This window comes from Gallus gallus, chromosome 1, assembly GCF_016699485.2.
Source record: "Gallus gallus isolate bGalGal1 chromosome 1, bGalGal1.mat.broiler.GRCg7b, whole genome shotgun sequence".
Lineage (NCBI taxonomy): Eukaryota > Metazoa > Chordata > Aves > Galliformes > Phasianidae > Gallus > Gallus gallus.
In genome coordinates this window covers 77,032,744-77,055,188 of record NC_052532.1, presented here as the reverse complement: position 1 = coordinate 77,055,188, position 22,445 = coordinate 77,032,744, and the positions used below count along the sequence as shown (strand labels likewise).

The following is a 22,445-nucleotide window of genomic DNA, read 5'->3' as shown; positions in this document are numbered from 1 at the left end:
TCTCCAAAGAAGAACTAAATAGGCTCTGACCTCTCTGTGTTTATATGAGGCTGTACTATGTGTATGCCCTCTATACTGTGATAAGCGTCTTCTAGATTAGTGCAGAAGGGCCAAGCTTGCTTTTCCTTCAGTCACAGCCCTCATTCTGCTTCAGAAGGGAATCTTTGTGCTCAATGTTGGTAGGAGCCTCCCCCTCTAGCGGGTGCAACGGCAAGGTGGAAGAGGGCAGTACTCGATTCAAACGCAGTGGGAACAAGAGTGAGATATGGCTAGGGCTTGGAGCTGATTGAAGTCTGGAAGCTTGATAAGGCAGAGATGGGAATCAGAAAGGAGGAGGGATGAAGGAGCCTCACAAACTAGAGGATGTGGTGGAGAGCCTATTCACGAGGTTAGAGAAAAGCTAGGGAGGGTCAAGACTGAAACAGGAAGAAAGAGGTAGATCTGCGAGCAGCTGTAAAATGAAGGAGATACCTTGAATTAACAGCAGATGGGGAAAAGAGCATGGGATGTGGACAAATAGAAGTGTGAGGGAGAGGAGTTAAATGTTAATGAACAGAGAAGAGTCATGGCAACTGAGGATGAGGAGGCTGGGGCATTGTGCGAAAAGAGCCTGGGACTGGGTCTTGGTACAGGAGAGATGGGATTGCAACAGGATGGAACGCTAAGGGCAAAGGAGACATAGAGATTGAAGTATGGGGCAGAAAGTGGGCAAAAAGACCACATTCCCTCCAAAGCCTAGAAATATTAAATCCGGTATTCCTAAATTTTGCCATGTTTCTGCTGTCAGCACTAGTTAGTATATGACCTCTGGTGAAGAGCCTCACCCCCCTCCAATGCTAGAAAAAGACGTCAAACTGCTATTGATATCATTCATTGTCCTAGCTGTGGTGGCAGAGTGTGTGCAGAGGTTCTTAAGATTGCTGTTGAACAATGTGGGTGTCAGAGTGATGCCACATGTTGGAATTTCTGTTTGCTTTTTTTAACAAGTAGTTCCGTGAGCAGCGGAACTAATGAAGCCTGGTTTCCAGCGTCTCTCTCCTGTGTGGATTCTCTGATGTCTAATCAAGGGTGAGCTCACTAGCCTTTCCCTCAGCAGGGGGCTCCAAGAGGGTCTCTTATCTTTTCCAGCTGCATATTTTTGTGACACTTGTTGTGATTTTAAAATTCTTACCCCTTTTTCAGATTTGGTTAAAATTGGCTTATGCTTTCAAAGTTCTAAGGAGGACAGGTGCGCATGTACTTCTATATATACACACGCTGTTTGTACTATAAACTTGGCTTTGTGTGTGAGTATCGTGTTTGAAGGTTAGAAATGGTAATTAAGACCGACCGTGTGTCTCAGGATATAATAAGGTGAAAACCTGGTTTATGGTAAGTTCTCTCCCTTCTACTATGGTGTTGTAACTATGTGTTTGCATGTGTGCGTGTGTTCTCATTGTAGTTCATCATAGCGCAAAGTGAAAAGAACAGGAAGGGTTCTGTAGTCATGAGTTTTAATCTTAGTGCATTTTACTTGCTTGTCAGTGGAACGATTGTGTGCAAGGGAATGAGGGAGTCACTGTTTCAGCCAGAGAGAGAGAGAACATCAAAACTCTTATGTCCCGCATCTGTCTGCCTGGTCACACCTTAATTTGACCCTATTGAGTCAATGCTCTTTTCTACCATCCTTCTTTATGCGTTTACAGTTATAGTTTACTTGATAGCCTGTCAGAGTCCTGAACATTTACTTAGGAAAAAGGGACGATACAAAAACCAAAATGGCATAGGGTTGCGGAGTTGAGAAGGATGATTTGGGGAAGGCAATTGACTGCCAACGTGAAGAACTTGTAGGTTGTTCATCTCTGCCACAGGTTTAATAGTGTATCTTAGCCATGGTTCAGGCCACATTGTGCAAATACAAGTTAGGTCTAGCTTTCAGTGGATTTACGTTTGCTGCAGGCTAGAAGTGTCTGTAGACCATTACCCTGAAATAATTAACATCTGGTGTTCCCAAAACCATAATCCCTTCTCAAGTGTCACTGAACAGTCCTCTGTTACATGTTGCATCCTTTTTTGCTTTGCAGAAGCATAGTATCTTATAGCTACAGCATAGAAATCTTACAGGGGCTGTGATTTAAATGTATATACTGTCAAGTTCCTTTAAAGGAAAATCAGCGTTTGCAGATATTGGATTAGCCACTCAGAGTTAGTGGGTATATATTACTAGCTACTTTTTCATTCCTGTCTTTTGTCACTTCCTACTGTTAGGAAAAAAGAAATGGATGCTGTGGGGACAAATGAGTGTCTGTGAAACACTGGTACTTCTGTGGGAGTCCAACAGAAGAGTGATTCTGCCTTCTGAGGTTGGAATTGCACTTGCTTGACAAGGCTGATGCTGTACACATCACAATGGTGATGAATAATCCTGTCCATTTGCTTGTTAAGTATCTATCTGTACAACATAATAAGGATGCAGTTCTGTTGAAGCAGTCAATAAAGCTGTATCAGAATATGTGACTGCATTGCAGAGCCGAATTATGGTGACACAGATGACCTTACTTCTGGTTCCAAATTTATTAGTATTTCTTACGGGGCTTTTGTTCTTTTAATTTAGCATTGGATATTATCATGTTCCTAGGAAACACCTTATTGTATTTTATTGCTTTGCTGGTTGTTTATTCTAATGGTTGCTGATTTCAGAAATCGATAGAGGTCTTAAGCCTGATGTTGTTCAGTGGTTTTAGAGGTCAACAGAAAATCTTCGACAGTTCACAGATGAAGCAATTGCTGGTAGATAGTTTTTTTTTTTCTTTTCTTTTCTTTTTTTTTTTAAAGACTAAGTTTTATATGGCTGTTAAACTTGAGCTGTTCAAGCAAAACGTGGTTTTAGTACAGCCCAATGGAAGACCCTCAGTAAGTTTGCAGACGACATCAAGTTGGGAGGGAGTGTTGATCTGCCAGAGGGGAGAAAGGCACTACAGAGGGTCCTGGATAGACTGGATCGATGGGCCAAGGTTAACTGTATGTATTTCAATAGAGCCAAGTGTCAGGTCCTGCATTTTGGTCACAACAACCCCAGGCAATCCTATGGGTTTGGAGAGGCGTGGCTGGAAAGCTGCCTGATGGAAAGGGACCCTGGTGTACTGATGGACAGTCGGCTGAATATGAGCCAGCAACGTGCCCAGGTGGCCAAGGCAGCTAATGGCATCCTGGCTTGTATCAGGAATGGTGTGGTGAGCAGGACTAGGGAAGTAATCTTGCCCCTGTGCTCGGCTTTGGGGAGGCCTCACCTTGAGTACTGTGTTCAGTTTTGGGCACCTCAATACAGGAAGGACATTGAGGTGCTGGAGCAGGTCCAAAGAAGGGCAACAAGGCTTGTGAAGGGCTTGGAGAATATGCCCTATGGGGAGAGACTGAAGGAACTGGGGCTGTTTAGTCTGGGGAAAAGGAGGCTGATGGGAGACCTTATTGCTCTCTTCCAATACCTGAAAGGTGCTTACAATAAGAGTGGGGTTGGTCTCTTCTCACTGGTGACAGGACAAGGGGAAATGGCTTTCAGTTGCACTAGGGCAAGTTTAGGTTGGATATCAGGAAACACTTCTTTACAGAAAGGGTTGTTAAGCACTGGAATAGGCTCACCAAGGAGGTAGTTGATTCACCATCCCTGATGTGTTTAAAAACCATTTGGATGTGGTGCTCAGGGACATGATTTAGTGGAGGGCTGTTAGAGTTAGGGTAGTATGGTTAGGTTGTGGTTGGACTCGATGATCTTTAAGGTCTTTTCCAACCTGAGCAATTCTATGATTCTATGATTAGTTTCTTGGTTAATACAGCGTGGCCTCTCCAGCAGAGTCGGGGATTGGGACTTAAATGTTCAGACATGATTTAAACCAATAATGTAGGCCTGGATAGAATTGGAGTCGGGAGCTGGACTCGAAGATCCTTCTGGTGGGTCCATTCCAACTCGGAATATTAGGTGATTCTAGGAAGTGTCCTGTTGGCTGCAGTTGAACATTTTTAATCTAAAGAATAAGTAATGTGAGTAACAGGGAAACAGTATCCTGGAAAGCAATGCAGAAGACTTCTAGAAATTAAATGGCATCATGTGAGTTCGCAGTGTGAGGCTTTGATGAAAGATGGTAAATGCAGTTGCTGAAAGCATAAATACAAAGGTATTTAAAGACAGGCAATTTGTGAAGGATGCTGAAATGCTGCGAAATTCTAGGTCTGATAATTTTTCTAATCATTTGGAAAAATTGACAAAATGCAGGAATCACCTCTGAGTCTGAGGACTGGAGAAATGCTATAAGATGAGAGCATTTAAAAATAGTCACTGCTTTGCCAGAACAAAGGTGCATGTTTGTTTTCTGTAGTCTTACCGTGTTACCAAGCAATGGAGGGTCTGTGGAAATGAGTCTGTGAAGAGCTCTGTGTAATTGGCAGATTTGATAGTATGCATGTCAATAGTATAAATTGGCAAATGGATGCAGGAGTACAATTGTCATAAGCTTGCATTTGGCATTCATATACTTTTATTTAGGTCTTATACAAGTTTTCTAGCTGTGTATCTTAAATATTCTATCTCCTTCCCCTTGCCTCTTACAAGATATTAGTGAGGAAACGTTTAATTCAGCTTTAAAATATTGGATAATTTGAAGGTTAAATCAGCATTTCTTATGCACTGTGCATCCATTATTATGCTATGATTGCATTAGTTACTTCATTAACTCTGCTTTGCAAAGGCAGTAAATTTCTTTCTATTACTAAATATCTGTTGACTCAGAAAGTCTAAGCTTAACTAGTTTAACTTCCAACCTTTCTGATCTGTTGTTTTAAATTATTACTATTTTCAACTTGTGATCTAGCTTGTATTTGAAGTCTTAACCCAAAGAGCAAGGGCTAAGTTAAATTCTAAGACCAGTCTCAATAGGAAATTGAATTCTGAAAGCCATGTAAAAGCTTACAGTTTTCACAACTGTGACACTAATTAATTAAGCACTTGATTGAAAAATGCTGTTAATCCATGTTAGGCAGATTTTACTATGAGATGATATTTCAGATGATATTTTATCTCATAACGGCATCTGATGAATGAGGCAAAACATTCTATGAAAAGTAGCAAATACATGGCACTGTGTGCCTCAGAGTTGTAGTCTAGCTCCTATAAGCATAATTTTGTTTGTGACTCATCATGATGACTTTCATATGGGAGCAGAATTAGAATTATATATCCAACTTTTACTGGCATTTCATGATTTTTTGAGGGTGTTAGTCTTACCATGCACACATTCTTTTTATGTCTCACTTTATTTCTAGATTCCTTTTAAAAAGAAAAGATGATAAACATTGGAAGGTGTTACTTCTGTTCCCTAGTATACTGATGAGTATAAAATGAACTATTTATATGGAGAAACGCACCTCTGCATTATTAAGGGTTTATTCTCCTAGGCTAAATTTGCAGAGCCATAACAAACAGTCGTAGGATATTATACTCTCAATAGGAATGCTGTATTCATTTGTGTTACTTGCTTTCAGAATACAGTGGAAGTAGTAGTTCAGAAGCACAATGGGGAGAAAAGATTAAAAATGCATATTAACAAAAAAGATGAATTATTTCATATAGTGCTGTGTCCGCGCTTAGCAAACAGCACTCCCTACTTTTCCTAGCAAGGAGAATTTCAATGCAATAAAATACTGAAACACTGCAAGTGTCAGATGCGATGTCCTCATTACCCATATAGATTTAACTTTTTTTTTTAATCCATATTTACCCACCAGAGGACTGATTGCATCTTCCCCTTTAATATTAGATGTAGTCTGAGGCAAATTGCAAAGCCCTTAATTAAATAGATCATTTGTTCCAATGAAAATGCCTGCAACTGCTTGATGCAAAACTCAAAAATGCAGCTGTCTGCTGTATTCCGGGTCCTTTTCAACTCATAAGGCTCATGAATTTGTTAATGCTACGTAACATTCTTGCCTTCTCCGGGCTGATGCTAGTTGGACTATTGGAAAATGCATCCATATATATATGAAATATATTTTCATATTGTTTTAAAAACAATTTGGAGACCTCTACAGCTGCTAAATGCAGACAAGGGAGGTTGTTTTTTTGTTTTGTTTTGTTTTATCTTCTGGGTGTTTTGGAGAGGTGTTTTTTTTTGTTGTTGTTGTTTTGTGTGTGGGTGTGGGGTCTCTTGGCTTTGTTGTTTTTCCTCATATTGAGGTTTATCTTCCATTCATGTAGGTTCCAGGGGGACTTTGAAATACTTTCTTTACATGTTTATTGTCAAAATGGAGAAGAACATTGTTTCTCTGCATCAAAGTTTATTCTAGGGAATTTCTGACCTGAAGGCAGATACCTGACAGAGCAAATAAGTAAAGGAATTGCTGTGCAGATGTTTTGGACAATAAACTAGATGGCTTTATGTCATCACATACTTAATGGGTGGGAGTGCTTAGACATGGTGAAGTTCATTAATTTTTTTTTTTCCAAAAAATAGAATGTTTAAAATATATGGTCATATACAGCAGAGAAGATATCAGTTCCCAGGACTGTATGTACACTAGAGCAAAATGTCTAGAAAAGTAGAACACTTGGACAGGTAGCTGAATTCTAAAAACAATAATTGTAGGAGCCAACTGATTGAGAACACAATGCAGCCCCTGAACGTTGTTCCAAAAATGTATTATTCTCATGGTTGAAATGATCCTGTTTCTTCTTGGGTTTTTCTGACTTGTACTGTCAGCTATTGTATCTTATGATACTTTTCTTTACTGCATAAAGCAAACCCATAATATTATTTTTTTCCCTGCATAGATTTAAATGGATACTAACCAAGCTGTCTTTTAACCTTTCCTCCAAGCCTAGATAGACTGGGCTCAGTGAATCTTTACTGTGAGGTAGATTTTCCACATACCGTGATTCTTAAGTTCTCTGAACTTGTCTGGATATTTCAGTAATTGTTGACTACTTAGTCTTCAGCATTAGATATGCTGTTGCAAGAATAGTCGCACAATTCATATCTACAAATATGATACCTGCTGTTCCTCTTCGATTCAGTTAGCCACATCAGCACAACATCACACTGGAAGCTTGTTCTCAATTGAATGATTTCTCATTTGAGTGATATTGCATAGCAGAATTCAACTGAGAGTACTGGCAATAAGCATCCACTGAAAAGGAGCTTGATAAAGTCATGCATGGGGTTATGGCTTATTTCCTTGCATTAGCAAGGCACTGGACTTGGAGCTTGGAGATACTTTTCAGTTCGGTGTTCACTTTGAAGTTCTTTTTAGCATTGCTACTTTAAGGAATACAGTTCTCATTTTCTGAATATGGTTTGATAATTGTGAAGTGCCTATGCTGTCTTCAGGTCTAGCTTTAAATGTTTTATAAAGCCTATAGCAAACTGGACAAGTGTTTAGAGATGCTCGCGTTTGTAAACCAAAACCTGATTTTTCTAAAAGGTGATCTTGATGTTCTTTCTTGCTCCTTGCATCTCTAATAGACCTAGGGATAAACAGTCAGATTGCTTCTATTTGTTGATGCTAGAAAGGATGGTTGTGTGTATGTGAGGGAGGAATTACAAAAGAATGTGTTCAACTTATTTGTTGCGTTCGGTTGTGCAGTTAGAAGGAGGTAAGAGAAAGATGAAGGCAGAAAATGTGGAAACAACTGTTAGAGATGATAATGAATTTAAAGAAATGGTGATAGATAAGAAAAATGTTATGGCAGATGTGTGCTAGAGCGCTCGCTGGGGAGGCATGGCTTCCAGTTAAATGGCTCAAAGTCAAGCTGTGGCTTGGAAGGGCCTGTGGAAGTTCAGGTAGGTTCTGGATAAATACTGCCTGCATTACGTGTGCTAATTAGACCACATGCTTCATAATGGCTTCTGGCTCCAACATAAATAGCCACAGTAGTAAACGTAATGAAGTATTCTCCTAGGAGGAGGAGAAATATTTGAATGTAGGAAGGAGCAGGATAAACTCACTGTTTGTAATAGCTGCAGAGACTTTTGTCACTGAGCAGTTTCTTAAACGCTTGTAAAACTTAAGGCAATTCCCAGACAAAAACATAATTAGCACACCACAGCAGGTTGAACAGAGGTCTTCTAGGTGGAATTTTTCCCTCAGGTGTGACCCTGGAAGTTCCAAGTGCAGGTTCCATTTTGTCCTGTTTAATTGAGAAGTCTGCAAGTGGGAAAACTTTTAGTTCAGAGAAACCTTAACTCTGCTACTCGTTAGCATGCACTTTTGAGGGAAGATAAAAACTCCAGTAACTTGGATGTGGTCTCTAGCTCTCTGTCACTTTATTAACCACAAACTCTTTTACCATCTTAAATTTTATAAGAGTGCAGTCTTCTCTTAACCTGGTATCATGGTGGAGGAATAGTTTTTAACATCAGCATCCATTGGAGATAGTTGCCCACTGCTTCTCCCTATTCAGAGAGTCTGTGTTATCAAACATGCTTCTGATCATTGTGGGAACAGATGGGTCCAAACTCCCAGACAAAACATTTCAAAACATCACTAAAATAGAAATGGTGAAAGCCAATTAGACCAGTGAAATATCTGATTTGATGTGCAGAGCATCTTCTGAGACTCACTAGGAAGGCAGCACTGTTGTTACTTTCAGCATTGTCTTCATAAACGTGTCTTCTCCAAAAACGGGAGCAGAATTAAATGGTTTGGTCATAACTGCTTTTGCACACTTTGCAGTACATGGAATTAACTTTTATAATGAGTATGAAGCTTAACCTGGGATTTTTCAGGTTTTCCAATTCTTTTGGCTGAAATAAATCATAGATGAACAAAATGTTTTTTGTCTGGGAGTTGTTGTTCCTGTCCCCTTCAGATTGCTTTTGGAAAACTTCCAAAGTGCTGCCCTGTCTTCCTTGTAAGCGGAATAAATTAATCTCTTTGATTCTCCCAAGACCTTCACCTGTCTGGCTGCAGAGTATAGTTTGGTCTCTTCTGCCAGTTCCTAGCTTAAGGTTGTTCCTCTGGGACTGGAGCACTTGCAGCTGAGCACAGTGTCCCAGATGAAACCTCCCCAGAACCACGTAGTAAGAAAATACCCCTTATTCACTCAGTGTGGATCAGCCCTTCCAGTTAGAGTTGATAGATGTTGGGGCTGGCCCCTGTATGACGCTGTCTCTTCCCCTCACCCCGGTCCCAGGTGCCGGATGTGTTCGCTGACCTTCTACTCCAAGTCGGAGATGCAGATCCACTCCAAGTCCCATACGGAGACAAAGCCACACAAGTGTCCTCACTGCTCCAAGAGCTTCGCCAACAGCTCCTACCTGGCCCAGCACATTCGCATCCACTCAGGGGCCAAGCCCTACACGTGCAGCTACTGCCAGAAGGCCTTCCGCCAGCTCTCCCACCTGCAGCAGCACACACGGTAAGGGCCAGAGGAGGCTGGGGGCCTTCTGCACTGCATGTTGCTGTCATCCCAGCATGCTGTGAGTGAGCACCCTCAGTGGGTGACTACGTGGGGAGACCTTGCTGATTTCCGTGGGCTGGTCACGTCTCAGACACAACCAACCAACAGTCGTGGTATCTGACACGTTAAGACCTATTGCTTGCTGTGAGGGGCTGGGTATGCACAAAAGTTAATGTTGCTTACTCTGAGGGGTGTCTGCAATGGAACGGCATCACCTGACAAAAGGTAGGGCTGGTTTTTCCAGCACTAGAGTAGAGTACACGGAGAAGGACTGTTCCCTGTCACCCCAGCATAGTTCTGCCAAACAACTTAGTCCAGGCCTGCAGCCCCCTGTTATTTCAGCCATAGGCTTCTCACACACAGCTCTGCCAATGCCCCTCAGTCCAAACTCTATAGTTTCTCTCTCTGGATCCTCCCCCGGTGCGGACAGACCACGGGCTCTTGAATCCAAGGGGAGCACGGTTTGAGGCTGAGCGAGCTCATGCCGTATTTGGAGTTCCTCTGTGTAGCAGATAGTGGTGCTGTCCCACCCCCTTTATGCCCTCATTCCGTCAGCACTAGCCAGATGGCGGTCGTGTCCAACTGCTGCTGCTCCTCCTCCTCTTCGGCAGGATCCACTCCAAGCTCCACACAGCGATTGTCAAGCCGCACAAGTGTCCTCACTGCTCCAAGAGCTTCGCCAACACATCCTACCTGGCCCAGCACCTCCGCATCCACTCGGGGGCCAAGCCCTACACCTGCCGCTACTGCCAGAAGGCCTTCCGCCAGCTCTCCCACCTGCAGCAGCACACACGGTAAGGGCCAGAGGAGGCTTGGGGGCCTGGCCCTGGCCCCCCCGCGCTGCCGGCATGCACCTGTGGAGCACACGCGCGCCAAGCATGCGGGGGGCGGGCGGGGGATGCGACCGGCTGCACACACAGAAGGAGGTGGCCCAGCAGAGTGGACGGCATGGAGACTGCGCAGGAGACACTGACCACGGCAGGGCAGAAGCGGGCATGTGCTGTCCCTGGGGATCCTTGGTCTGGCACCGCGGGGGGTACAGAGAGAGAGCAATAGAGTGAGAGGCATTGGCCATAGGGGATCCCAGCCCGGTTCTTTGGGGGTTGGACTGAGTGTGTAGAAGCTTGTCCTGGCATTGCAGGGGGACAGGGACATGAACGTGTTTCCCTGATGACGTAAGGGGAGAACTTTTGGAGTGTGTATCCTGAGAAGGAGCAGAGCTACTTTCTTGATACTGTGGAAGCAGGAGAATGGATTCCTCTTGGTTCTCCTGAGCTTGAGGCAGGGAGCCTGGGCCCCCAGACTCCTAACCACCCGTTCTTATGTGGCCCACGTGCCAAGCTGGCCATCCATTCATAAAGTCTTACTCTTCAGTCCTAGTCACATTCTGAACTCTGCTTGACTGCATGCATTTTCTAACTTCTAGCTGGACACGGAAGCTGGGCAGAGCTCTCTTTGTCCAGATAGAACAGCAGCTGGAGGCAGCATAATCCCTACCCTTGCTCTCCTGAGTGGCTGTGAGATTTGATCACGGCGTCAGGCCCTGGCAGTCTGCCTTGCCTGTCTATTCACTGCTTCCCATTTGTGCTCTTCCTCCTTGACAGTATCCACACTGGGGACCGACCCTACAAATGCGCTCACCCTGGTTGTGAAAAGGCTTTCACGCAGCTTTCCAACCTGCAGGTAAGAGGCTGGGCATGCCCTGCTCAACAGTGTGGGTGGCAAATACAGCTGTCAAGCGGGAGGAGGTGGAGAAATTGGGCAGCTGGGAGGAGAGTGAAAGAGTACAGAAATGCTATTGAAGTGCTGGGTAGGGAAGAGATTCATGGCTCTTGTGGCACTAGTGACCCAAATAAGTCACAAAAACAGTTGCATCCTGTAAAATTATGAGCTTGACTTCAGTGTGGCGAGACCTTAGCAACATTCTTCCCATCAGTTCTGCAGTTTTCTAACATAGCTGGGGCAATGCATTTTCTAAATGTTACGCGTGGAATAAAATCTCAGTATCTGATTTATTTTTTTGTTGTTTGTTTTATAATGGAATTAGTGTAAGAATAGAGATTTAGGGAAGCAAAGGTAATATGTCCTCTTGCAGTATCGTGGAGGAAGGAAACTGTGAAAAATGCCAAATGGCAAAATGCCTGTGATCAGTTAAGGAAGGTCTTGCTTTGACAGTCAATAGACATGGGGAGTCAATGTGTAGAGTGGCAGGAGAGAAGAAGGGCAGGAAAAGACTGAAAGAACTGCATTGAGACTGAGAAGATGGATGTTGTGGAGAGTTAGGAGATTGCTCTTCAAATGCATAGAAGGGCTGAGAAAATGAGGAATCTGTGGGGAAGATGCAGTGGGCTGGAGTGAAAAGTACCATATCCTGTGCTAGGAGCCAGGTGTACCTTGCTCAGACTGGGTCCTGGGGGACTCAGAGCCTGGTTGGAAGGGAGTGTTAGAGGTAAAGCCATCTCCAGTATTAATATTCACCTCTTTCTCTGCACTTGCTTTCTCTTTCCTCTGCCCTGCTGCCATCCCCCAGTCCCACAGACGGCAGCACAACAAAGACAAACCTTTCAAGTGCCACAACTGCCACCGTGCATACACAGATGCTGCCTCGCTGGAGGTACACCTGGCTACACACACGGTGAAACATGCCAAGGTCTATACCTGCTCCATCTGCAGCCGGGCCTACACCTCGGTGAGTGTTGGCTCCTTGAGAAGTATCAGAAGTGGTAACACTTCCTCAGGGAGTAGGTCCTGTGGAAGCAGTGCCATAAGCTGTTGTATCCCTCCCTGTTCCTTTGTTTTTTGTGAGTCATCCCCACCTGTCATGCCGTTCTTCCCATTGCAGGAGACGTACCTGATGAAGCACATGCGGAAACACAACATCCCTGATCCACAGCAGCAGGTGGTTCAGGCCCAAGCCCAGGCCTCTCAGCAGCAGCAGCACTTCCAGCCACAGGGAGGTGGGGCAGCAGGGGGCCCTTCTGGAGACACTAACCAACCCAATCCTCCCCCTCAGTGCTCCTTTGACCTGACTCCTTACAAGACTTCAGAGCATCACAAGGACATCTGCCTCACTGTCAGCACCAGCGCCATCCAAGTGGAGCACCTCTCCAGCTCCTAGAGAGACCTCAAGCCAGGGAGCAGAAAGCCTCTTGTGCATAGCCTGCGCCCAGGGGCACCGCTTGTGTGGTGGCCCTCCTCATGCAACAGTCTCTGGCCTCTCCTCCTGCAACAGCCTCTTCTGGCCGTGTAACCCTGTTCATGGCAGCCCCTTGAATAACAGCCTTTATCAAGGGGGTGCTCCTTCTGTGCAACAGCCTGCCTGGTAGGAGGATGCTTCCTTGTGCAAGAGCCCCTTTCCTGTGCTGGGATCACTTCCTCATGCAAGAGCCCCTCCTTTAAAACCCAAAGAAAGGCCTCTGTTTTGCCTTCTCTCACTGTAGGATGCGTATGAAGGGGTGGGGAGGTGTTGAGACATGCGTGGTGAATGAAATGGAGTCCTAGTATGTACAGGGGCTTGGACACGCTTTCAGTGGGCCACAGAAGAATGTGGCAGGGTTCACAGCTGGATGGCTTTTTTTTTGAGGATTTCCTTGAGTGTCTAAGAGGGTAATATCCATTCCTGTTCCTCCTGCTTGTGAAAGGGAGGAGGGGTCGATCATCCAGCCCCCAGGACTGGATGGGATAAATCTCCCCAGTGGAAAGTGAGACCAGTGTGGGGGAGAGGTGAGGCATATTCTCTGGGCTGGAGAGGTGCCTACACTGCCTGGGGGCTATGGAGTATTGCACTCTTTCTTCTCCCCTAGTGGAGAGCAATAGAGAGGAGTCTGTTGGAACTGGCTGCTGCCTCTCCCAGCTGTCTGAGCAGCGTTTATAACGGCCAAGGCCCGATAGGAATGTGGGTTCCTGCTCGTTGCTCTTCCTGCCCGTTGTGGATAATGTCCTAGCAGCTCGTACTTCTCCTCTCCCTCCTGCTTCCCCCACCTCCTCAGAAAAGCCTGCAGGCATCAACAACAAACCAAAAAGCAACGGAGGGGAGGGTGAGAGACTGCCAAAATAATCATCGCCCTTCTCTCTACTCCCTTTCCCACAAGGTGGAACAACAGCAGTTCTGACTCACGCCCCTGTCCTGCCCCGTTTCCTAAAGGGAAGGAGGAGGAGGAGTAGACCAGTCTTTCAAGGAGCCAGCGGGTGGTAGGGAAAGGCTAGCTTCTCTGCTCAGCTCTCACCAGAGTGCTCTCTCAGGCTCCTCTTGCCAAGACGGGCTGGACTCATATGGCAGTGGTGGCCTCTTCTGGACCCTGATCATGGGAGAGAATCCCCAAAAGGTGGACAGTGGAGAGAAAGGGATGAAGATCCCCACAGAGAGACCAATCTAAAGAGAACGGGGAGCCAACAAGAATAAACTGAAGGCCCCGTGAATTTATATATATATACATATATATATATATATATAAATATCTATTCCCCACCCCTGGCCCGCTCTGTCCTTGCTGTAACTGTTTCTATCTCTGTGTTTATAAAACGCATTATCCTGGCGAATTTTTATTTTCAATCTTCGTTTGTTTTTCCCTCTCTCTTTGTCTTTGCTTCTCCTTCCCTTTTGGTTTGTTTGGGTTTTTTTAATTATTATTATTATTTTTTTTTGGTCCACATGACTACTGGTCTTGTGTATCACTTCTTAGTTTCTTTGGATCATGGAGGCTGACTCAAATGAGAAGGCAAGGGAAAAAAGCATGTGTTGGGATTTAAAATACCCACTCAAAGCCTATAGTTTCAGATTTCTGTATGAACAACCAGAAGGAGCTTTTTTTTTTTTAATCACTTTGTGTAGAAATAAACTGGTGTAAAAGGCTCCTCAGAGGTGCTGCTGCAAGCACCCTGCCCCTGTGCCGTGTGTTCCTTCCCCACGCACCAGACTGCAGCATGAGCATCTTGCTGCTGCAAGCACCGAGCACCGTGAGTAATGCATCCCTGTCGTCAGGCAGCCTTGTGGTTTGTGCAGTGAAAGTTGCAGCTCTGCACCTGTGTAGCTTGTGGCAGGGAGTTGCTTCTCTGTGCTTAGTCAGCAGGCTTGGCTGCAAGTGGCTGAAGTTTTTTGTAGGTTCACAGATCAGGCTAGAAGAAGCTACCTGACTCCTACAATTTACAGGTGACATTTCAACCTATTTATCCTGCACTGAGCCTCGATAGCTAAGGTGTATTTAAATGCATGATCACAAAATGTATTGGCTTGATTTTGAGGCACAGGGACACAGCAAATCCCTTCCATTGGTAACCCTCTGCAAGGGCTTTGTGTTCTTGCTCTTTAAATATCTAAGTCAGGTTTCTCTTGGATTTGGTTGCCTTTGGCTTCCGGTTCAGATCCATCCCACTGATTCAGAGAACCTTAGAGCTTCCTCCTCTGACCTGGTATTTAAACACTAACATCTCTCAATCTACTTTTTACAAGCTAAACAGAGGGAACTCCTTCAGTCTTCCACTATAAGGGATTTCCTCTTGCCTCTGAATTATTCTTTTATTTTCACATCTTGTCAATTTTTTCTGTATCTTGTAAAAGCATTCATTTCCAAATTAAGTGTTCAGTCTCCGGTGCCATGGACAAGATTGCCCTTCCCTTTGCCTTAAGTCTGCAGAGGATTGCATTTTCTCTTTTCTCCAGCATTATACAGGAGCTCACGTTAGCTGCTTATCTGGTGCAATTCCTAGATCATCAGAAATCTCAGCTTCCCAAGGTAGTCTTTTCCTCTTTCTATAGAGCTAGTCCACGTTCTTATTTCCTGCTTTTTTAATGTGAGACTGTCTCTGAGTCCATCTTGTTTGATCTGGCTTATAGTGGTCCGGGTCACAAGCCACTTTGCCAGTTTTGTTACCCGCAAACTGTATCAGTTGTTGCTTTTTTACTTTCAGATCCATTTGACCTACACTAACTTGAAAAGCATCGTTCAGTGTGACTTTTTATTAGCTTCTTTTTGAGACTTGCAGGCTAGAAGGCATTTCTTAATCCTCTTAGTATGTGATTATGTACAATAAATCTTTTTGACTTATGGTGCTAGGTCAATGCCTTATGAAAATTTAAGTATGTTGCACCTATGCAGTCCCCTTTGTTAAACCAAACATATAACGATGTCATCAAAGAATGAAACCAGGGTTTCATCTCTTTTTTCTTTTTCCTCCTACAAAATCTGTATTTCATAAACCTTTGGATTGTAGGTTTCATTCTTCACTCATTCATTCATTCATCTCAACAGCTTTTCCATTATTTTGCCTCAGACTGATTTTGATGCCGAGTCCTTTCATTTGCATTTTGAGAATACTGTCATGAATGTCTTGCAGAATTTCTCTAATATCCCACATTTAATTAAAATTGGAATTGTTGGGCTAGAGAGCTGGTTAGTCAACTCTTCTAGGACTGTTTCTTTACTGACTTAAAAATATATGTCCCCAGTAGATGTTGTCTAATTTCTTGCTTTGATACTACGGTACTGAAGAGAACTTGCTATTTTCATACTACTGCCACATTCTGTTTCTTTTTGAGTATGGGATTAGAAGTATTTGACTGATGTTCTTTATTCTCTGTCCTTAGCAGTTTAATAGTTTTTATTTAGCATGGATCAGTACTATTAGTAGTATTTCTTTGTTTTTTATTTAAAACAACAACAACAACCAAAACCAACAAAAACACAACAAATGAAAACTCCAGAATTCCTTTCCTTTTATCACTAGTTTTGCTTGCCACAAATCTTTCCTTACTAGGTTTTTTTTTTTTTCTATCTAATAATATCTATTTTTATCTCGTTTGTTGTCTGAGCTTCCTCTTTTCCATGTGTTGTATTTTGGCCTTTTATCTTTTTTTTTTTTCCCCCTTGTTTCAGTTGTTTTTTCTCACTCGCAGACTTTCTCAGTGAACCCAGAACAAGCTTTTACCCAAAGCTTTGTGGAACTGGGACGTTTTTGGCCATATCATAATTTTTAAATTAAAGAATAGTTTTCATCCACATTTTCCTGCCTTACATTTTTTTTTTTTTATTACAGACAACTCAGTTCCTGAGTTTGCTCACCTTGGAAATTTGCTCTGTGAAGCACAGACTCTGCATAGGTTTATTACTGCTTGTAGCTCTCCTCCACGTGCCCATAGTCAATATGAACATGACAGAATTGCCAGTTTGCACTCACATTATTATGTCTTGTATGGATCATGTTGAAGTCTGAGAAATCGACTTGTTTTGGGTGCAGTGTCTGGTTTTAAGAAAATTAATTTTGAAAATGGGAAGGATATTTGGCTGACTGCTTGAATTCCTCGGGGAATGTCTCGCAAGTTAAAATTTCTTGCAGTGTTGTGAGGTCTTTTGTTGTTGTTTTTGTTTGTTTTGTGTTAAAGGTGCTTGAGATCACCTTTCCTTGTTCGATGCGTTGTTTTCTTATGTCTTCAATCCTTCCTCTTCTTGGTATCTATTACCAAGCACAGGGATGTCTGTGTATTTAAGGCTGTACAGTTATTTTGTTATCAATTATTTCAAAGGTACTGCTTGTGTTTGTGCAGTTTGCTGCTGTTTCTGTAACTTACTTTCACACAGGAAGAAACTGCCTTTTATTAAGGTGCTTTCCCACCGAGTTTCAGAAGTGCCACTTTATTCCTGGACTTTTATTATTATTTTTTTTTCCCCAGTCAGTTGAATTTCTTGTTTCTGTTTACACCAGCAACGGAAGTCTGGGTAGAAATAATGGAAAATACTTTACTCTCATTGTTGACTCGTTGAGTTTTTATCAGGTCTTCCTCTTCGAATTTCTGAGGCTGTTTAACGTATTCGGAGTGCCTATGGGTTACTGAAAAAGTATAGTAGCTACATGCAGGATGCAAAACATAACATCTGTACATACTTATCCACTATAGAGAAGAAGCCTCAAGTTTCATAGTGCAGCTCTGTTAGCGCTGTATTCTCAAGCTGCCAGCAGTTCAATTATTTAACTTCTGCTTTCAGGAGTTATATTCTCTAACAAGATCCTGTGGTCCTTTCTCTTCAGCTTCCTGAAATCTTTAACTTTTTATTTTCTTCATAATGCCAATCCATTTGTTCCTGTATGTCTGTACCCAAGAAGACTTTGTATTGATTCTGAAGTTCTGTGTTAGTTTGCATCTTGAGCCTTTGCTGGAATGTGGCAGCACTCCTTGTCCTCTACTGAATCAGTTGTCATTTCTTAGCTAGATTCTGCAAATTCTTCCTTGCTTTAAAAGGAAACATCATGTAGGCTGGAAATCATTTGGAAAAGTCACCCACAACATGGTAATGGAATCTCAGCCATGACTAATGATAGTATTGCTGGTCTACAATTCAGATAAATCTTCAAGAAAAATTTAAGACTTGCACAATTTAAAGCCCTATGGTTGATCAACCACGTCCCTTATTTTGCTGGTTTTGACTGCCATTGAAACTGCCATCTCTTCTACTTTTTTTTCTTCTCATAAGGTCGTCTTATGCCTCTGTTCAGTACATTAAAGTCTTCTGCTATCAAAAATCTTTTTCTAACGAGTTACAGGCCCGTGATCAAGCTTCAATCATCTTTCCAAACAACTAAATTTAATTGAGCAGGTTTAGGTGTCTCCCAGTAAGGCTTGGCTCCCTCATGTAGCACTTACCTATTGCCTTTCTCTTCCTTTACAAAAGGACCAGGGTGTCTGGTACTTAGATGCTAAGTCTTGCTATATTAGTCTTGGACCTTGATCTTGAAGTACCAAATTTACATTGCCACAGAAGGATATGTAATTCTTTTAATGAGATCTTTTTCATTCAATTAAATCAAATTCTGTAATGTTTCCTTTCTTAGCTGAATGTAACCCAAATAGATTACACTTTGATTTTGCCAAGTCAGCATTAGGTCAACTGGCTTCTAAGCAACCTAGATGATCCCTCTTATTTTTCAAATACTTTTAAAATGAAAGTATTTACTGGTCTTCTGGAACACATTCAAACTCCAAAGTTGTTTTGAAAGGAAAGCCCATTGTTTCCATTTGCTTGCCAGATAATTCTTTCAAAATTCTTGATTGTGAGTTTCTAGCTATGCAAATTCCAGGATGTTTTATGGGTAGAACTAAACATCTCCATAAATATCATTGGCAATAGGTAATAATTCATTACTTCATAGATTTGTCTACATCATCCAATTTTCTTCATAATATAGAATATAACTAGGAGATTCTGCTTGTCTTCTATATTTTTATCAATTATTTTATCATCTTTATATCAACAAAAGGATATATATCTTGTCTAGGATTTTGCAGGTAATGTACCCGAAAGCTGCCCAAGTTTACTAGTACAGTTCTGAACATAGAATGAAATTTTTTGTACATTTCGCTAACTACATGATAGGTACCTGTCCAATCGTCATTTCAGGTACAACAGATTAAATTTGTGTGCATGGTTTCTTGTTTCTGTATAGTAGAACACCAAAGTACTCAAGAGATGTAGTGACTTGGTCCAACAAACATTTCGATTTCATGTAGTGTCTATGTAATGAATGGAAAAAAAAAAAACTGCAAGAAATCATGACACCAAAGAACTAGAGTCTATGCCTAGTTTTGCTGCTGAATTAGGATATGTTTTTGGGTTGTGGACACAGCTATAGTTGGGGGCATTTGGCATCCTCTTTCATATGCAAAGCTGATTAACCATGCGTGGGGAAAGTGCTCCAGATCTCCTGATGTTTGTGAGAATGAAGCTGGGGGGTGAGGGAGGTGTGGAAACTAGTCTTTCCAAGAAGAGTTGAATGTGTACCTTTACTGCAAAAAAAAAAAAAAAAAAAAAAAGGGGGGGGGGGGACTAAGTGAGAGACTTTGAAATTGTAGGCTACCTGCTGGGTATGCATAATGATCACTCTCAAGTACTGACCTTCGCCTTGTGGTCCCTGGACAACATTTAAGAGGTCTGTAAGGTAACTGAAAAACTGGAGGCTTACATTTTAGGCAGGTGTTTACATTTCCAAGGGAAAATATGCAGGCATCTGTGGATCAATAAAGGCTGAGAACCACTAGTCTTCAGTAGGCTGTAGCTTCCCTCTGTGAGCTGTGCAGGCCTTCTGTGGAGTATAGTCAGTTCCTGCATCAAATTGGGTTACCACATTAGCAATAGGATGTAATTGGAATGGTAAACTCCTGGGAGGAGGATGGTAATAACCCTTGAGGCTAAGCATGTGTTACAGTTACTCAACTATCAACATGTGAGGCTGGGTGGGGGATAGCAGTGAATGATCTTGTGCCTTGAACCTATTCCAGCCAGGGAAGCATCTTCCAGTAAAATTACCTGTGTGAGACATAGAATGGCTTAGGTTGGAAGGGATCTTAAAGATCACTGAACTCCAACCCACCTGCTACAGGCAAGGTTGCCACCCACCAGCTCAGGCTACCCAGGGTCCCATCCAACCTGGCCTTGAACATCTCCAGGGATGAGGCATCCACAGCTTCTCTGGGCAGCCTGTGCCAATGCCTCACCACCCTCTGAGTAAAGAATTTCTTCCTATCATCTAATTTTCTCCTATTTTACTTTAAAGCCATTCCCCCTTGACCTATCACTATTAGATCATCTAAGAAGTTGCTCTCCCTCCTGTTTATAAGCTCCCTCTGAGTACTGGAAGGCTGCAATGAGGTGTCCCTGGAGCATTCTCATCTCCAGACAAGTCCAATTCCTTCAACCTTTCTTCATAGGAGGGAGAGGTCTGAGCATCTTCGTGGCCTCCTCAGGACCTGCTCCAACAGCTCCATCTTTCTTGTGCTGAGGGCCTGATGGATGCAGTACTCCATACGGAGTCTTGTAAGACAGAGCAGACACCTTCCTTGTGAGGATCAGCCAGGATATACGTGATGGATGCTTGAAACAACGTACAAAAAAAAAAATGTAACAGAAAAGCAGAAAGAGATTCAAGGTAATTCTCTGCCCCTGTTCCTACGTGGCCAGAGGACCAGCTCCAGGGCAGTTACTGGACACCTGTCCTGGCACATTTCAGGGTGTCAGAATCTCAAGGAAGCCTTACTGTGAGGTTTATTAGCTCACACCTCATCCAACACTGCTACACTGGTATTTTAACCCATAGAAGTGTTTACACTAAAACATATCACACCTCTCAGCAGTATCAACAGCAGTAACCTCACTGCTGATCAGGATTCTTCTGGAAACCTGAGAGATGTACATTAACATCAGTACCTTGACTTTTTAAGGAAAGCATAAACAGGAAGAAAGCAAACTTCTCAATTCAGGAACTAGTTTTTTTGCTGAATTGAAAGAGTTTTTACTTCTACTGGCCACAATGGCACATGGGTATACAAAATTCCCTCTCCTTTCTGTTTTTCAATTTTACAGCAGTAGTTAATGAGGTTAAAGATTCATTTGTACACTTTGCTAAGGTTTACCATTTATATTTTAGGAAAAGGTGTACTGTTCTGTCTTTCATATCAGCAGTGACAGCAAAGCCAGAGGGTATTTTTCTTTCTATCTTAGTGGACTACTGTTTTGACACATCCCTAGCCTTGGCTTGGAGGGTAAACTGGGATTCCCAGGTCGTCTCTTAAGCAAATAATGGTAATACTGAAGAACGCCTGTTTCTTAAAATCAGTTCCATCCAGCATGGTAACTGCAAACCTAATGCTTTTAGGGGTTTCTGGTTTAGGCTTGTGACAGGATATAGGAAGTACAATTTATATATAACAGCCACATCCTTCTCTTTAATAAAAGAGTGTAAGGCAATTTATATAACAATTTTGAAGTACCTTAAAACAAAGTGAGGCTTAATAATGCTCAGCTCAACTGAAACCAGTTGCTTCATGAAAGAACCAAAGAGTAAAAAAAAGGTTTTGATTAAAAATATTGAGTAACTTTAGTGACTACAGGAACAGGACTATTTGTATCTTCAGAACATTATGGATCTCTGTATTAACCAAATAGTGTATCAGCAAAGCGGTCAATAATTTGAACAGCTGCAATTCATTCTTGTCCCAGCATCTCAGATTTGCAGACTGCTAAAATACTTAATCGCTGCAGGTCCATATAAATAAAGGTATGGTGCCTTGGAAGATTTTTAGGAGGAATGAGAAAAAACAAGTCTGATCAGTTCTCCTCATGGATGGCATCTAGCAACAAGGTACCCTGAACAATGGCTCTTGTTTTATAGTCTATCAGGAGAATAAGGAGGGGGGAAAAAAAGCAGGCAGCAAAAATGCAAATGAATTTTAACATTTGCCAAAGAAATTCATTGTTTCTTCAGAACTGCATCGTAGAAAATTAACCTCAGTCTCCTGATACAGCAATCCTGGATGTTATAAATCCTAAAGACTAACAGAAATAAGATAATTTTGTCTCAGTTCCTTCATAATCAGACTTGTGTCCTCACCTTCTCACCCTTGCAGGCTGCACGTGCAGCCACTGGCAAATGGCTCTTAGGGGAAGGAGTCCTGAAGTCTATAGCAGAAGGGCCTGTAACCTGGAAGTAACATGTGGTAGTGCGTAGTCAGAGAAGTGGTTTTGTCGAGGTGGAGAAAAAAAGAGCTAGGTGATGTGGTAGGTACCTAAAGCCTGTACCACTGTCACTGCACAGCGAAGTCCCACTCTGTAATACAGCAGCAGTTACTCATGGCTGGCAAGTAGTATGGTGGATGGCAAAACCCAGCGCTACTACAACCTAGCAGCCACACTACACACCAGGAGCGCCTAGACAGTTACTCGAAGCCAGGAGCGACCTCTGGTAAGCCGCCAAACGACGAGGGTTGATCCTCCTAGCACGGAGGAGAAGGATGCACGCGTTTACCTCTCGCGGCGAAAGGTCGCGCAGAGCCATTCCCTTCTTCACGGCCCTGTGCGGTAGCCCTCAGGCCAGCGCCAAAAGCCGGCGAAGAGACAGCCCCGCCTCCGAGCTGCAGCCCTACATAGCCCCAAATGGCGACAGCAACGAAGCGGAAACGAATGGGAAGAAGGGCGGAAGTGGCTTCACCAGCCTGGCAAGAGCTACTTCCGGGGGGGAGGGTGCGCCGGCGTCC

At 43.0% G+C, this 22,445-nt stretch overlaps 1 protein-coding gene and 1 long non-coding RNA gene across 2 annotated transcripts in view; one reads left to right on the top strand and one right to left on the bottom strand.

The window, feature by feature from the left end:
* ZNF384 (zinc finger protein 384) overlaps window positions 1–16,424 on the top strand; it is a 25,775-nt gene extending 9,351 nt beyond the window's left edge. The window contains 4 exon segments of the mRNA NM_001079496.2: window positions 9,161–9,385; window positions 11,032–11,110; window positions 11,958–12,116; window positions 12,270–16,424. Of these exon segments, the coding sequence (NP_001072964.1) occupies window positions 9,161–9,385; window positions 11,032–11,110; window positions 11,958–12,116; window positions 12,270–12,545 (739 nt within the window). The 3' untranslated portion in view covers window positions 12,546–16,424.
* On the bottom strand, window positions 16,157–22,342 carry LOC124417614. The gene is made up of 2 exons (XR_006939953.1): window positions 22,217–22,342; window positions 16,157–21,892 (listed from the first exon to the last, which is right to left on the bottom strand). It is a non-coding gene; the product is annotated as an uncharacterized LOC124417614 (long non-coding RNA).
* Window positions 22,343–22,445: the final 103 nt, after the last annotated feature.